At 40.5% G+C, this 17,301-nt stretch overlaps 1 protein-coding gene across 16 annotated transcripts in view; it reads right to left on the reverse strand.

The window, feature by feature from the left end:
- BCL2L13 (BCL2 like 13) overlaps positions 1-17,301 on the reverse strand; it is a 304,446-nt gene that overhangs the window by 202,767 nt on the left and 84,378 nt on the right. For 10 of the 16 annotated variants that reach the window (XR_013960068.1, XM_080658719.1, XM_080658707.1 and 7 more), the window contains one exon: positions 10,972-11,041. The exons of the other annotated variants lie outside the window; for them this stretch is intronic. Coding sequence is in view for 7 of the 10 variants with exons in the window: in XM_080658719.1 (XP_080514845.1) it covers positions 10,972-11,041 (70 nt within the window). In the remaining 3 variants the exon portion in view is untranslated. The remainder of the gene's footprint in view (positions 1-10,971; positions 11,042-17,301) is intronic. 16 annotated transcript variants of the gene reach the window in all.

The following is a 17,301-nucleotide window of genomic DNA, read 5'->3' on the forward strand; positions in this document are numbered from 1 at the left end:
ATGAAATCCAAAGGACCGACGCCAAGGCACATTATAATTAAATTGGCAAACACCAACGACAACGTAAGAATCTTAAAAGTGGCTAGAGAGAGAAAGAAAGTTACATACAAAGGATCCCGCATCAGACTAGCGACTGATTTCTCAACAGAAACTCATCAGGCCAGAAGGGAATGGAATGAAATATACAAAGTCATGCAAAGAAAGGGTATAAATCCAAGAATACTGTACCCTGAAAGGCTATCAATCAAAATTGAAGGTGAAATCAGGAGCTTCACAGACAAAAAAGGACTAAGAGAATTCATTACCACCAAACTAGCAATGCAAGAAATGCTAAAGGGTCTGCTGTAAAAAAAAAAAAAAAAAAAAAGAAATAGGAAGCGAAGAAGGAACACAGGGGTAAAGAATAAAAATGGTGACAAATAAGTACCTATCAATAATAACTTTAAATGTAAATGGATTAAATGCCCCAATCAAAAGATATACGGTAACGGATTGGATAAGAAAACACGACCCATATATCTGCTGTCTATAAGAAACTCACCTTAGAAAAAAAGACGCACACAGACTGAGGGTGAAGGGATGGAAAAAGGTTTTTCAGTCGAATGGAAATGAAAAAAAAGCTGGGGTAGCAATACTTATATCTGACAAATTAGATCTCAAAGTGAAGGACATAACAAGAGATAAGGAGGGCCACTTCATAATACTAAAGGGAGCAATCCAACAAGAAGAAATAACTCTGGTAAACATATACGCACCCAATACAGGAGCACCCAAATACATAAAAAAACTCCTGGAGGATATCAAAGGAGAGATTGACAGCAATACAATCATAGTAGGAGACTTTAATACCCCACTATCACCATTGGACAAATCCTCTAAACAAAACATCAGCAAAGAAACATCAATCCTAAATGACTCACTAGACCAGATGGAATTAATTGACATCTTCAGAACATTTCACCCCAAAGCCACAGAATATACATTCTTCTCAAGTGCACATGGGTCATTTTCAAAGATAGACCATATGTTGGGACATAGGCAATGTCTCTTCAAATTCAAGAAGATAGAAATCATATCAAGCATCTTCTCAGATCACAGTGGCATAAAACTGGAAATCAATTACAATAAAAACAATCTAAAGAAATCAAACACATGGAGACTAAACAACATGTTATTAAACACTGACTTGGTTACCAGAGAGATCAAGGAAGAAATAAAAAACATCATGGCAACAAATGACAATGAAAACACAATAATCCAAAATGTATGGTACACAGCGAAAGGAGTCTTGAGAGGGAAGTTCATAGCTCTACAAGCCTACTGCAAAAAACAAGAAACAATGGTAATAAATTACCTAACCCTACAAGTCAACGAGTTAGAAAAAGAGCAACAAGAAAAGCCCAGTGTAAGCAGAAGGAAGGAAATAATAAAGATCAGAGCAAAGATAAAGGACATTGAGACAAAAAAAAAACAATACAAAAAAAATCAACAAAACCAAGAGCTGGTTCTTTGAAAGGATAAACAAGATTGATGAACTACTAGCCAGGATCACCAAGAAGCAAAAAGAGAGGACCCAAATGAACAAAATCAGAAATGAAAGAAGTGAAATAACAACAGATCCCGCCGAAATACAAAGGATTGTTAAAAAATACTATGAACAACTCTATTCCAACAAACTGGACAACCTGGAGGAAATGGACATGTCCCTAGAAAAATACAACCTTCCAAAACTCAATCAGGAAGAATATAAACATCTCAATAGGCCAATAACTATGGAAGAAATTGAAGCAGTCATCAAAAAGCTTCCAGCAAACAAAAGCCCAGGGCCAGATGGCTTCACAGGAGAGTTTTACCAAACATTCAAGGAAAAACTAAAACCTATCCTCCTCAGACTATTCCAAAAAATTCAAGAGGAAGGAACACTTCCAAGCTCCTTCTAAGAAGCCAGCATCACCCTAATACCAAAACCAGATAAAGACAACACAATGAAGGAGAATTACAGGCCAATATCCCTCATGAACATAGATGCCAAAATCCTCAACAAAATTCTAGCAAATCAAATCCAGCACTACCTCAGAAAGATCATACACCGTGACCAAGTAGGATTTATTCGAGGAATGCAAGGATGGTACAATATCTGCAAATCAATAAACGTGATACATCACATAAACAAATTGAGAGATAAAAATCACATAGTCATATCAATTGATGTAGAAAAAGCATTTGACAAAATCCAACACCCTTTCTTGATAAAAACTCTCCAACAAGGTGGGAATAGAAGGATCATACCTCAACATAATAAAAGCTATATATGATAAATCCACAGCTAATATCATACTCAATGGGCAAAAACTACAACCATTTCCCCTAAGAACAGAAACAAGACAGGGATGCCCACTCTAACCACTACTTTTAACATAGTACTGGAAGTATTAGCCATTGCAATTAGACAAGAAGAAGAAATAACAGGCATCCAAATTGGAAAAGAAGAAGTAAAACTGTCCTTGTTCTCAGATGACATGATATTGTACATAAAAAAACACTAAAGACTCCATTAAAAAACTAATAGACTTAATAAATGAATTTGGCAATGTAGCAGGATACAAAATTAGGCCAAGAAATCTATGGCATTTCTATACACCAATAATGAACTTACAGAAAGAGAGACTAAAAAAGCAATCCCATTTACCAACACACCAAAAAAATTAAGATACCCAGGAACAAACTGAGGTAAAAGACCTATACGCAGAAAACTACAGGACACTGCAAAAAGAGATAGAGGAAGACGTAAACAGATGGAAGAACATACCATGTTTATCGATTGGTAGAATCAACATCATTAAAATGTCCATACTACCCAAAGCAATCTATAGATTCAATGCACTCCCCATTAAAATATACCAACGGCATATTTCACAGACCTAGAAAGAACTCTCCAAAAATTCATCTGGAATAAAAAAAGACACCGAATAGCCACAGCAATCCTGAGAAAGAAGAACAAAGTAGGTGGGATCTCAATACCAGATTTCAAGCTGTATTACAAAGCCACTGTTCTCAAAACAGCCTGGTACTGGCACAAGAACAGACATATAGATCAATGGAATAGAATAGAGAACCCAGAAATCGACCAAAATCACTATGCACAATTAATATTTGACAAAGGAGGCATGAACATACAATGGAGTCAAGACAGTCTCTTCAATAAATGGTGTTGGGAAAATTGGGCAGATACATGCAAAAAAATGAAACTAGACCACCAACTTACACCATACACAAAAATAAACTCAAAATGGATACAGGACTTAAACATACAATGAGAAACCATAAAAATACTAGAGGAATCAACTGCCAGAGAAATCTCTGACATATGCTGAAACAATTTCTTCACTGATACTGCTCCTAGGGCAGTGGAAACTAAAGAGAAAATAAACAATGGGACTACATCAAAATAAAAAGCTTTTGCACAGCAAAGGAGACCATCAATAAAACAACAAGAAAGCCCACTGCATGGGAGAACATATTTGCCAATGATATCAACGATAAAGGTTTAATCTTCAACATTAACAGGGAACTCATGCAGCTTAACAAAAGGAAGATAAACAACCCAATCAAAAAATGGGCAACTGATCTAAATAGACGCATTTCTAAAGAAGACAGAAGGAAGGCCAAGAGACATATGAAAAGTTGCTCAAAGTCACTAATCAGCCAAGAGATGCAAATCAAAACAACAATGCGGTACCATCTCACACCTGTCAGAATGGCTATTATCAACAAATCAACAAATGACAAGTGCTGGCGAGGATGCAGAGAAAAAGGAAGCCTCGTGCACTGCTGGTGGGAATGCAGACTGGTGCAGCCACTGTGGAGAACAGTATGAAGTTTCCTCAAAAAACTAAAAATGGAACTCCTATTTGATCCAGTGATCCCACTTCTAGGAATATATCCCAAGAAACTAGAAACACGAATCAGAAAGGATATATGCACCCCTATGTTCATAGCAGCACAATTCACCATAGCTAAGATTTGGAAACAGCCTAAGTGCCCATCAGCAGATGAGTGGATTAGAAAACTGTGATACATCTTCACAATGGAATACTACGCTGTGGTAAAAAAAAAAAAAAAAAAAAAAAAGGCTTTCGCCCTCGCCACTTTGGCTCAGTGGTTAGAGCGTCAGTCTGCGGACTGGAGGGTCCCGGGTTCGATTCCAGCCAAGGGCACATGCCTGGTTTGTGGGCTCGATCCTCCCCAGTGGGGGGCATGCAGGAGGCAGCCAATCGATGATTATCTCTCATCATTGATGTTTCCATCTCTCTCCCCCTCTCCCTTCCTCTCTGAAATCAATAAAAAATAAATTTTTTTAAAAAAAAGGCTTTCTTACCATTTGCAACAACATGGATGGAGATGGAGAGCATTATGCTAAGTGAAATAAGCCAGGGAGAGAAAGATAAATATCACATGATCTCACTCATTTGTGGAATAGAATGAACAACATAAACTGATGAACAAAAATAGATCCAGAGACAGAGAAACATCAATCAGAACGTCAAACCTCAAGGAAGGTAGGGGAGGGTGGGGGTAAGGAGGAGAGATCGACCAAAGGACTTATATGCATGCATATAAGCCTAATCAATGGACACAGACAACAGGTGGGTGGGGGCATGAATGGAAGGTGGGGGATAATGGGAGAATAAGGACACATATGTAATACCTTAATCAATAAGAAATTTTAAAAAATAAAAAAAAAATTATATACCTGAAGCTTAATGTTATTAACCCCTGTAACCCCAATAAATTTAATTTTTAACAGAGTCAATGTATATGAAATATCAAGAATAATCAAATTTATAGAGAGAGTCAGCATATTAGTGGTTGCTTAGGGCTGGGGTTAATAGGGAAATTGGAGAGTGATATCAAAATAATATTGAGTTCCTTTCTGAGATGATGAAATTTTTCAAAAATTGATTGTGATGATGGTTGCATAATTCTGGGAATATTCTAACCACCACTGGATTATGTGCTTTAAATGGTAAATTGGCCTGGCCAGTGTGGGTCAGTGGTTGAGCATCAACCTATGAACCAGGAAGTCACAGTTCGATTGCTGGTCAGGACACATGCCCTGGTTGCAGGCTCGATCCCCAATTGGGAGTGTGTAGGAGGCAGCCAATCAATGATTCTCTCTTATCATTGATGTTTCTATTTCTCTCCCTCTCCCTTCCTCTGTAAAACAATAAAAACATAAAAAATACATATTTATATATATGGTAAATTATATTACCCTGGCCAGTGTTGCTCAATGGTTACAGCAGTGGCTCACACACCAGAGGGTTGTAGGTTCAATTCCCGGTCAAGGGTATGTACCTGGTTGCAGGTTCTATCCCTGGCCCTGGTCAGGACACATGCGGGAGACAATCAATCAATGTGTCTCTCTCACATCGATGTTTCTCTCTCTCTTTCTCTCTCCCCCCTCTGTCCAACCCTTCCACTCTCTCTAAAATAATCGATAGAAAATATATCCTTGGAGTGAGGATTAACACCCCCCAAAAAATGGTAAACTGCAAGGCATTCTATCTCAATAAAGCTGTTAGAAAATAAAAGGGAAAGACTTAAGAGACATATCAACCAAATATAAGGGCCTTGTTTAGATCCTTTTCAAACAAACCAGCTTTTAAGAATACCTTTACAAATTTGAATAGTGAAGGATAATGTGATATTATAATTACTATTAATATTTGATATGTAACAATAGTATTATCAGCTAGTTAAAAAAAGGAATACATTATTCTTGGAAATACATACTAATATATTCATGAATAAAATAATATGTCTAGGGTCTACTTCAAAATAATCCAGGGGAAAGTAGGAAGAATGTGTTTGTATGTGTGGGGGAGGATTGATAAGTAAAAGAAGACCAGCCATCTATCTATATATATAAAAGCACAGCGACCATAATGGTGAAACAACCAGAATGACAAGTTGTTATGATGTGCACTGACCACCAGGGGGCAGACGCTCAACGCAGGAGCTGCCCCCTGGTGGTCAGTGTGCTTCCACAGCGGGAGCGCCGCTCAGCCAGAAACCAGGCTCATGGCTGGCGAGCACAGCAGTGGTGGCAGAAGCAAGCAGTTGGATATCCTCCAAGGGGTCCCGGATTGTGAGAGGGTGAAGGACTCTCAAGTTGAGGGACTCACCCCCCCCTCGCCCCCGACCCCGTGCACAAATTTCTTATGCATCAGGACTCTAGTCTATATATATAAAGAGCCAGGGTCCATAACATCCATAACTGAAGGTTCAACCTAACGCCCAGGCTGCACTCACAGCAGGCTCTGGTGGGTGGGGAAATGTGGCAGTGGGGACAGGGCTCGGGGAGGCAGGGCCGGCACTCACACTCACAACCAAACGCACGCACAGACACACACAACACCCAACAGCTCACAGTGTTTTCTCCCTTTCCTTCCCTCCTTTCCAGCTCACTCTTGGAGCTTCTCTCAGAATGAGGCCCCAGGGCGAACAGAAGGTGGAGCTGCCCCCACTGGCCCCACCCCCTACAAGCCAGGAAAGAGGAAGAGAGAGAGAGGGAGGCAGGGAAGCCTGGAGGACTGCTGAGAGAAACAAAGAGAGACAGAGACTGGGAGAGACTGGGATGGAGAGATGGAAACAAAACAGACTGGGCCTGAAGAGGCCTGGATGGAAGGGAGACCTGTGGGGGCCAGGAACTGAAATGTTTCACCAACCCCTGCCCAAGTCATGTGTGATGCTCAGAAGTTAGCAGGGGAGGCAAAGCCACAGGCAAGGATGGAGAAGGGTGCCCTCCCCTTTGGAGACTCCCAGTATCTTCAAAACTGGCAGTTGGAGGTGAGATCAGGCCAACAGGGGAGGCCAGTTAGGGGTGATAAGGCAGGCAGAGGCAGTTGGGGGCGAGATCAGGTCAGCAAGGGAGGGCAGTTGGGGGCAATCAGACCGGCAGGGGAGGACAGTTGGGGGCCATTGGGCTGGCAGGGGAGGGCAGTTGGGGGCCATTGGGCCAGCAGGGGAAGGCAGTTGCAGGCAACCAGGCTGGCAGGGGGGGCCAGTTGGGGGCAACTGGGCCGGCGGCGGGGGAGGGGCAGTAGGGGGCGACTGGGCCAGCAGGGAGGGCAGTAACAGGCAACCAGGCCGGCGGGGGGGTTCAGTGGGGCTGATGAGGCTGGCGGGGGGGCAGTTGGGGGCGACCAGGCTGGCAGGTAGAGCAGTTAGGGGCGACCAGGCCAGTGGGGGACGGGGGCAGTTGGAGGGCGACCAGGTTGGCAGGGGGGGAAGTTAGGGGCGATCAGGCAGGCAGGCAGGTGAGCAGTTAGGAGCCAGCAGTCCCGGATTGTGAGAGGGATGTCCGACTGCCAGTTTAGGGCCGATCCCTGGGGAATGGGCCTAAACCGGCAGTCGGACATCCCCCAAGGGGTCCCGGATTGGAGAGGGTGCAGGCTGGGCCGAGGAGACCCCCCCTATGCATGAATTTCATGCACCGGGCCACTAGTATATTAATAATTATTGAAGCTAGGAGAAACCAAGATGGCGGCATAGGTAAACACCTGAAATTGCTGCCTTGCACAACCACTTCAAAACTACAACTGAAAGACAAAACAGACATCATCCAGAACCACAGGAAGGCTGGCTGAGTGGAAATTCTACAACTAGAAGGAAAGAGAAAAGCACACTGAGACTCAGAGGAGCTGCGGAAGTAAAGTGCAGAGGTACGGAGGTGCGCGCGCGGAAAGGGCTGGGAACTGAGTACACGGTTGTCTTTTTCAATCAGGAGGGAGACAAAAGCTCCCGACTGCTCTAAACTCCAGTTCCGGGCGAGACTCTGGGACCAAGACTCATACGGGGAGAAACTGGCCTGTCTGGCACTGGGCTGGAACTCGAGGGCCGCTTTCTCTCAGAGGTACATGCAGCAATTACCACGGGACACTGAGACCCGGGCCTCTAGGGCAGGGCTAAGGATCAACCATAGCTGTTTGCTCCACCTTGTTGATTCCCTAAGTCCCCACCCCACCCAAGACTGTGCACAGAGGCTTTTGCATATGAATGGCCTGGCCCTTTGCAATCTAAAAATACCTAACAAACTGCAGCTGGGTCAGAGAGACACAAAACATCCAAAAGAAGGCCCAAGAGCTCACAGCAGCTTGCATTGCTTCACAGTTGGGCCTCATCTGGACACCTGGAAACCACAAACAAAGAAGAGGAATCTGAAGATCGCTCCGTAGCTCCTGCTGGGTGGCCTCAGGCAGAGGCTAAATTAGTGATCCAAGAGCCAGTGTACCCAGTGGTCAGAGTGGGACCGTCCAGGTTACAACTCCTCAGAACCATAAGGGACACACTGAAGGGGCAGACTCAGTGAGCCTGAAAGCCCCACTGAAGCAAGTCTTGCCCAATAAGGGTGTCTCCAGCACAGAAGTTCTCCCATCATAGACACAGCTGATTTTCACAGCCAATTGGCCTGGAGGTCAATTCCTCCCAGTGATACCAACAACAATCAAGGCTTAACTACAACAAGACTGTGCACACAGCCCACAAAGGGGTGAACCAAGAGTGTCCACCTCAAGTAACCGGGGAGGCTGAGCCACTGGGCCCTATAGGAAACCTAGCACACAAAGCCACTCTATCAACACAGGGAAGCAACCAAAATGCAGAGACAAAGAAACAGGTCACAAATGAAAAAAATGGAGGAAAGCAAATGACTGGATATAGAATTCAAAGCCACGGTTATAAAGTTACTCAGGAATTTTCTAGAAACCACCGATAAATTTAGTGAGATCCTCAAGAATATGAAAAAGGACCAACTAGAAATTAAGCATACACTGAATGAAATAAAGAATAATATACAGAGATCCAACAGCAGACTAGAGGATCACAAGAATCAAGTCAAAGATTTGAAATATGAAGAAGCAAAAAACACCCAACCAGAAAAGCAAAAAGAAAAAAGAATCCAAAAATATGAAGATAGTGTAAGGCAGGGGTCCTCAAACTACGGCCTGCAGGCCACATGCGGCCCGCCGAGGACATTTATCCGGCCCGCCAGGTGCTGCTGCCTGTCCTGCTTAGCAGCTGACTCGTCCCGGGCCCGTAGTGCGCATAGGAATTTGTTCACAGTGTTTTTTTTTTAAACTATAGTCCGGCCCTCCAACTGGCTGAGGGACAGTGAACTGGCCCCCTGTTTAAAACGTTTGAGACCCCTGGTGTAAGGAGCCTCTGGGACAACTTCAAGCATACCAACATCCGAATTATGGGGGTGCCAAAAGAAGAGAAAGAGCAAAATATTGAAAACCTATTAGAAGAAATAATGACAGAAAACTTCCCCTACCTGGTGAAAGAAATAGACTTACAAGTCCAGGAAGCACTGAGAAAACCGAACAAGAGGAATCCAAAGAGGACCAAACCAAGACACATCATAATTAAAATGCCAAGAACAAAAGACAGAGAGAATCTTGAAAGCAGCAAGAGAAAAACAGTTAGTTACCTACAAGGGAGTACCCATACAACTATCAGCTGATTTCTCAACAGAAACTATGCAGGCCAGAAGGGAGTGGCAAGAAATATTCAAAGTGATGAAGATAGCAAGGACATATACAAGCAAGGTTACTCTACCCAGCAAAGCTATCATTTAGAATTGAAGGGCAGATAAAGAGCTTCACAGATAAGAAAAAGCCAAAGGAGTTCATCACTGCCAAACCAGTATTATATGAAATGCAGAAGGGTATTCTTTAAGAAGAGGAAGAAGAAGAAAAAGGTAAAGATAAAAATTATGAACAACAAAGCGACAACAAATACATATCTATCAACAAGTGAATCTAAAAATCAAGTGAATAAAAAATCTGATGAACAGAATAAACTGGTGAATATAATAGAATCAGGGGCATAGAAAGGGAGTGGACTGACAATTCTCAGGAGGAAGGGGGGTGTGGGGGGTGCGGGAAGAGATTGAACAAAAATCTTAAACCTATGGACGAGGACAGTGGGGGAGTAAGGGCATGGGGTGAAGTGGGAACTAGGTGGAGGGGAGCTATGAGGGGGAAAAAGAGGAACAACTGTAATAATATGAACAATAAAGATTTATTAAAAATAAATAAATAAACAAACATAAACCTGGAGTATTAAAAATAGAATTCAGGTTTACACGATAAAAGTATGGTGATTTTTGCCAAAACCGGTTTGGCTCAGTGGATAGAGCGTCGGCCTGCGGACTGAAGGGTCCCGGGTTCGATTCCGGTCAAGGGCATGTACCTTGGTTGCGGGCACATCCCCAGTGGGAGGTGTGCAGGAGGCAGCTGATCGATGTTTTTCTCTCATCGATGTTTCTGGCTCTCTATCCCTCCCCCTTCCTCACTGTAAAATATCAATAAAATATATTAAAAAAAAAAAAAAGTATGGTGATTTTTACTAAAAAAGTAAAAATCTCAAGAAGGAAAAAGAGAAATGGCATGCTTTATACATCTTGCTTAGTGAAAGAGCTTCAATTTAAATTGTCTAAAGTAGCAGGCAGAATGAATATTGTCTCAAATTATTTTAATTTGATACCAACAGTATCAAAAATATGTTCAGGATTGTTTTGATACCTGTATTTATAATAAAAAAATGTCATGGAGAAGGTCAATGAGTTTCTGTTAAAAGCTGTTTCTGTGTGTTACATGTAACAGACATGGTAAATATTTGTTTACAGTCTTTTTTGACAATCCATGCATTTAAGTTTAAGTGAAATCAGCAAAAAGGAAATAGGTGAATGGATATGTGATTTTTGAGATTAAAGTTAGTCTTTAAATGTAAATAAAATATGGATCGTGTTCTTAAAAAAAAATCCACTTTACACATCAAAATAATGGACTTATGCATCAAATAATGAGTCTAACAGTTTTCTCTTATAGGATGCTAGCAATTCCTCCCATACTTTATCATTAACACACTAAAATCTTATAAGAGAAGAGATAATTTGGTTAATACCTTATTCCAGCCGCTGGCATGAACTGTGGTCTCCAGAGTACATTCGCGATATGACTGATATGTCACTGGCCTGTAGAAATTTTTTTTAAAAGTCTGTGTCACTAAGTAGAAAAATTCTAAATTTCCAGGTGAATAAATATACAGTCAGTCATTACTCTAATGTTGTATGAACTTTTTGCAAAACTAATACAGATAATTCAACATATTGTTTTGTATTGAGATATGGCTTTTAACATTTGGTATACAGTTTTCTTCAAGCATTCTCGATAGGCTGAGATGCATGTTACCAGTTTTGAAAATCAGTTAACATAACAAGTAATAATAAAAAGTAGTAATAAATTTTTATAATTGCATTAAAGTTACCCAATAGGATTTCTATATTGTAATAAACATAAACATTTGGATTATTAATATGGGATCAAATAATAAATATTATCTTAGTAATAAAATTAAAAGCATAATTTTATTTTTTTAAGGCAAAAAAATCTAAAATATTTAAAAATTAAAGAGACGCCCGAACTGGTTTGACTCAGTGGATAGAGCGTCGACCTGTGGACTAAAGGGTCCCAGGTTCGATTCCGGTCAATGGCATGTACCTTGGTTGCGGGCACATCCCCTGTAGGGGGCGTGCAGGAGGCAGCTGATCGATGTTTCTCTCTCATCAATGTTTCTCTCTCTCCCTCTCCATTCCTCTCTGTAAAAAATCAATAAAATATATATATTTTTTAAATTAGAGACATGTCACTGGAACATTTTTCAAATTGAGGATACAAGAAGTTGGAATAAACAAGGCCAATAAACCAAGCTCTATTTTTAACTTGGTGTCTTATAACATAAAATCCTAGAGGGCAGAGAGAGAAGCCTTTCTGATTGTTTCTATGAATGTTTTAGTTATGCCAAAATTCAAATCACTGAGCGACAACAATGCTCAATTAATAATTTTAATATGTTTTTATTGATTTTTAGAGAAAGAGGAAGGGAGAGGGATAGAGAGATAAAAACATCAATGAGAGAGGAACATAATCCATTGCGGGCCTCCTGCACACACCCCTACTGGGGATCAAGCCCGCAACCTGAGCTCGTGCCCTGACCGAGAATTGAACCAGCAACCTCTTTTTTCCTGGGTTGAGGCTCAACTGCTAAGCCACACCAGCAGTGTGGGACTCAATCAATAATTTATTGTGGGAATTCAAGTACTATATTTTAAGTCTTGGTTTCATGTGCAAATTAACAATAACAACAAAATACTCGATAACCAATTAACATATGAGGGCATGAACAGCTTGGATAATAGATTTAGTAAAATGTAAGCTCTCTTTTGTGGGCAAGTTACTAACATACTAGAGGCCTGGTGCAAGGATTCGTGCACTTGTGGGGTCCCTCAGCCTCGCCTGCAGGGATTGGGCTCTCCGACATCCCCCAAAAGGTCCCGGATTGCGAGAGGGTGTGAATCCATGCACCGGGCCTCTAGTATGCATATAAGATATTTGATTAATCTCTTCCCAGCCTCCCCACTCCCCACTTCCCTCTGAGATTCATCAGTCTGTTCCAGGTTTCCATTCCTGTGGTTTCCACTACTGCATTGAGCGTCTGCCCCCTGGTGGTCAGTGCATGTCATAGCTACCGGTTGGACAGTCAGACGGTCGCTTAGGCTTTTATATATATAGATATGTAAAAAGGAGAGGAGCCAAAACCGGTTTGGCTCAGTGGATGGAGCGTCGGCCTGCGGACTGAAGGGTCCCAGGTTCGATTCCGGTCAAGGGCATGTACCTTGGTTGCGGGCACGTCCCCAGTAGGGGGTGTGCAGGAGGCAGCTGATCGATGTTTCTCTCTCATCGATGTTTCTAACTCTCTATCCCTCTCCCTTCCTCTCTGTAAAAAATCAATAAAATATATTTTTTAAAAAAAAGGAGAGGAGTCTTATTTTAAAATCTATCTCAAATGTATTTTCTGCTCTGACTACTCAACTCTGTGATTTCTTCAACCTGTGAATATAGATGACTGGTAACAGCTACCACTTATTGGCAGCCTACTGTTAGGTTTTATTTTTCACATATTTCATATTATCATTTTATATATTAGGAAAGTGAAGCTCAGAAAAGCTAAGATACTATCCCAAATCCACATAGCTGGCAGGAGCAATGTAGGAATTTACACCCAATTAGATATGGCTCTAAAGGCCACACTGATCCTATTTTAACTTGGGATTTTGACACATGCCATGATAAAATCTAGATGCCACATGTAGCTAATAAGTATTGAAATGTGGCTAGTGATTTGCTGAAAGTGTAAATACACACCAGATTTCAAAGTAAAAAAAATGTAAAGTATCTCATTATTAAGTCATTATATTGAGTATATATTAAAACTATATTTTAATGTATTAAGTTAAATAAAATATATTATTAAAAAGTCATAATTTAGCCCTAACTGGTTTGGCTCAGTGGATAGAGCATCAGCCTGTGGACTGAAGGGTCCCAAGTTCGATTCCCGTCAAGGGCATGTACCTTGGTTGCGGGCACATCCCCAGTGGAGAGTGTGCAAGAGGCAGCTGAATTGATGTTTCTCACTCTCTATCCCACTCCTTTCCTCTCTGTAAAAAATCAATAAAAAGTATATATTTTTTTAAAAAGTCATAATTTAATTTTTATATGGCTGCAAAAAATTTTAATTATATACATGTGACTTTCATTATATTATTGGAAAGTGCTGGTCTAGATATTTCAGAATAAAGGTTACGATGACATGAGTATCTTTCTTTTATACAAGTCTAAATAAAATCAATACTACAGTGATGCTGAGATACCAGGAGTGACCTTTTTAATAAGATTTTATATAACCAATTTCACCCCAATAAATTTAATTTAAAATATATATATGTTATGTACTACCTTCCTGATATATTCCCATCCAGGTAAGCTTAGTTTTTTTTTTTTTTTTAGAAAACTTATACTAAATACTCTGTGTTTGTAAATCCTAAACTTCAGCAGATACTATACAGTCTACCTACTTATATTCTCCTTGAAGCTTTACTTGTAAATATCAGCCCCTTCACTTCCTTTCTTGAACTATTTGATGCTACTGTGAGTTATAATAGATCGTATTGGTAGTTTGTCTATCAGGCTAAAATAGCATCCTTCAGAATGAAATTATTTGAAACACATGTACACATATATATGCACATTAACAATCCAGCAGATAAAAACAATCGAAGGACATCTAATACAGAGAAAGGTGTAGCAGAAAAACCAGCCCTTTCTGATGAGCTACTTGAAAACAGAGCAAGAAAGAAAAAGGAGAGTGGGTGGTATCTTCCACCTTAAAAAATATTGCCATGAACCTATATAATAATTCTAGGTTCATGCTCGGCAGGTGTGGCTCAGTGGTTGGTCGACCCATGAACCAAGAGATCACCGATTTGATTCCCAGTCAGGGCACATGCACAGGGTGTGAGCTTGAAACCCAGCAAAGGGTGTACAGAAGGCAGCCAATCAATGATGCTTCTCTCTCATCAAAGTTTCTATCTCTCTATCCCTCTCCCTCTTCTCTCTCTAAAAATGAATAAAAACATATTTTTTAAAATATGTTTTAAATAATTCTAGCTCTAGCCAGTCTTGCTCAGTGAACAGATCATCAGCCCATGGACTGAACGGTACCAGGTTCGATTCTGGTCAAGGGCACGTACCTCAGTTGCAGACTCCATCCCAGCCCTGCGGATTGCATGCAGGAAGCATCATCAATGTGTCTCTCTCACATTAATGTTTCTCTCTCTGTGTCTCTTTTCCTCCCTTCTACTATCTCCAAAAATCAATGGAAAAATATCCTCAGGTGAGGATCAACAACAAAAAATAAATGTAGTTCATCATCAGATACTTATTTTTAAGGTATTAGTAATAGCACTTAACAACTTTCAAAAGTGTATTTCTGATAATCACATGTATTTATTTCAAAATTGGCTAAAATCTACTAGAACATTTCTTCTTGACTGTTAAAACAGGATATATGTTGAGTTCAGTATTTCTTAAAAAATAAAAGACCTCTGCTTTACTATTTGCCATTTGAAAATTACAACAGATATCATTTAGATTCTATAAAGGAAACATCTTAACATGTCTTAAAAGTAAAAATATTTATCTTTGCCCTGGCTGGCTTGGCTCAGTGGATAGAGCGTCGGCCTGTGGACTGAAGGGTCTCAGGTTCGATTCCCGGTCAGGGGCACATGCCTGGGTTGTGAGCTTGATCCCCAGTGTGGGGCGTGCAGGAGGCAACCAATTGGTGATCCTCTCTCATCATTGATGTTTCTGTCTCTCTCTCCCTCACCCTTCCTCTTTGAAATCAATAAAAATATATATATTTTTTTTTAAATACTTACCTTTGAGTAGAAGAAAAATACTGAAAATAAATGCAATACTAAAGAAAAAAAAAGACTTCTGAAAAAATAATTTATTCAGGTGCCTAACCACCAGAGATACCAATTTCAAAAATAATTATATCAGTATTCAGTCTAGAGAACAATAAATAATATTCATCAAAAATAAGAATTTTTAAAATATCACTTACTTTGTAGTAAGAAAATATCTATTTTTCTTATACACTATGCAAAGGACTCCAAAAACAATACTTTTTCAAAAACCTATATAATACTGTTCTTTAGAGCACTCATAATATCCGAGTTAAGTTAAAATTGACAGATGGATAAATTGAGATATAGAGTGAAATGGTTTGCTCAAAGCTACAAATAGTTTATATCAAAACCGGAAACGGCTGGGCTGATGTGGCTCAGTGGTTGAGTGTCGACCTATGAATCAGGAGGTCACAGTTCAATTTCCAATCAGGACACATGCCCAGGTTTCAGGTTTGAATCCTAGTAGAAGGATGCAGTAGGCAGCCAATCAATGACTCTCATCATTGATGTTTCTATCTCTCTTCCCCTCTCCCTTCCTCTCTGAAATCAATAAAAATATATTTTTTAAAAATATATTGGAAACAGGGCTCTGGTGGGGTAACTTAGTTAGTAAGCATCATTCCAATACACTAGGCTTCAGGTTAGATATCTGGTCAGGGCACATACAAGAAGCAACCAATAAATGCATAAATAAGTGGAACAAATCAATGCTTCCTTCTCTTTCTCTCCCTCCCTCCCTCCCTAAAAATTATTTTAAAAAGTTGGAAACAGAATTTTTTTGTCTTATACATCTGTTATTCTATTCCCAGTCCCAATAGCTTGCACAAGTTTTGTTTGTTTTGGCAAACAAAATTTCTTCAAATCTTACATGAAACATCAATATATAACATATGTGAAAGTATAGCTATTCTGGTTTAAGAGCAGTGGAGAGGAGCTAATAAACCCCACCCTCTCACCCTGTCCTCACCTCTGCAAGGGCCCCCAGAAGGCTTCATAGAATACTTTGAAATCCACAGCCATACCTCCTATTGTCTTATTTCCCAACACCTATAATGTTATCTCCTCTCCATATTTATTTATTTTTATTTTTTGTAAATCTTCACCTAAGGATATTTTTTCCATGGATTTTTTAAAATATATTTTATTGATTTTTTTACAGAGAGGAAGGGAGAGGGAGAGAGAGCTAGAAACATCGATGAGAGAGAAACATCAATCAGCTGCCTCCTGCACACCCCCCACTGGGGATGTGCCCGCAACCAAGGTACATGCCCTTGACCAGAATCGAACCTGGGACCCTTGAGTCTGCAGGCTGACGCTCTATCCACTGAGCCAAACCGGTTAGGGCTTTTCCATTGATTTTTAGAGAGACTGGAAAGGAGGGAGGGGGAAAGAGAGAAAGAGAAACTTCGATGCAAGAGAGGATACATTGATTGGTTGCCTCCCACACATGCCCCATTTGGGGGTAGGGATCAAACCAAATAATCCAGGTATGTGCCCTTGATGGGGAATCAAACCTGCAACCCTTCAGTGCATGGGGCTGACAATCTAACTATTGAGAAAACCAGTCAGGGCTCCATATTTGTTTTTAAACTCTCCTATATATAAGGTTAAGAAGATCCAAATGTGATTTTCATTTCACTGTTTCCTATATATAATTGCATTTTTACATTTGCTCATGTCACCTTAACAAAGTGAATTCTCCTTAAACCCATACTGCTTTCTTCTAATAAATGGTAACATATAAACTCTGCCTACATGAAAGGAATTACTTTACTACAACAGCACTTTAGCATTTGAATTTTGGCCCTTTTATTATTTACTACAGGCCTGGTGCACAACATTTGTGCACTCAGGGGGGGGCGGGTCCCTCAGCCCGGCCTGCACCCTTTAGCAGTCCAGGAGCCCTCAGAGAAGGTCCAACTGAT

This window comes from Plecotus auritus, assembly GCF_963455305.1.
Source record: "Plecotus auritus genome assembly, chromosome: 3".
Lineage (NCBI taxonomy): Eukaryota > Metazoa > Chordata > Mammalia > Chiroptera > Vespertilionidae > Plecotus > Plecotus auritus.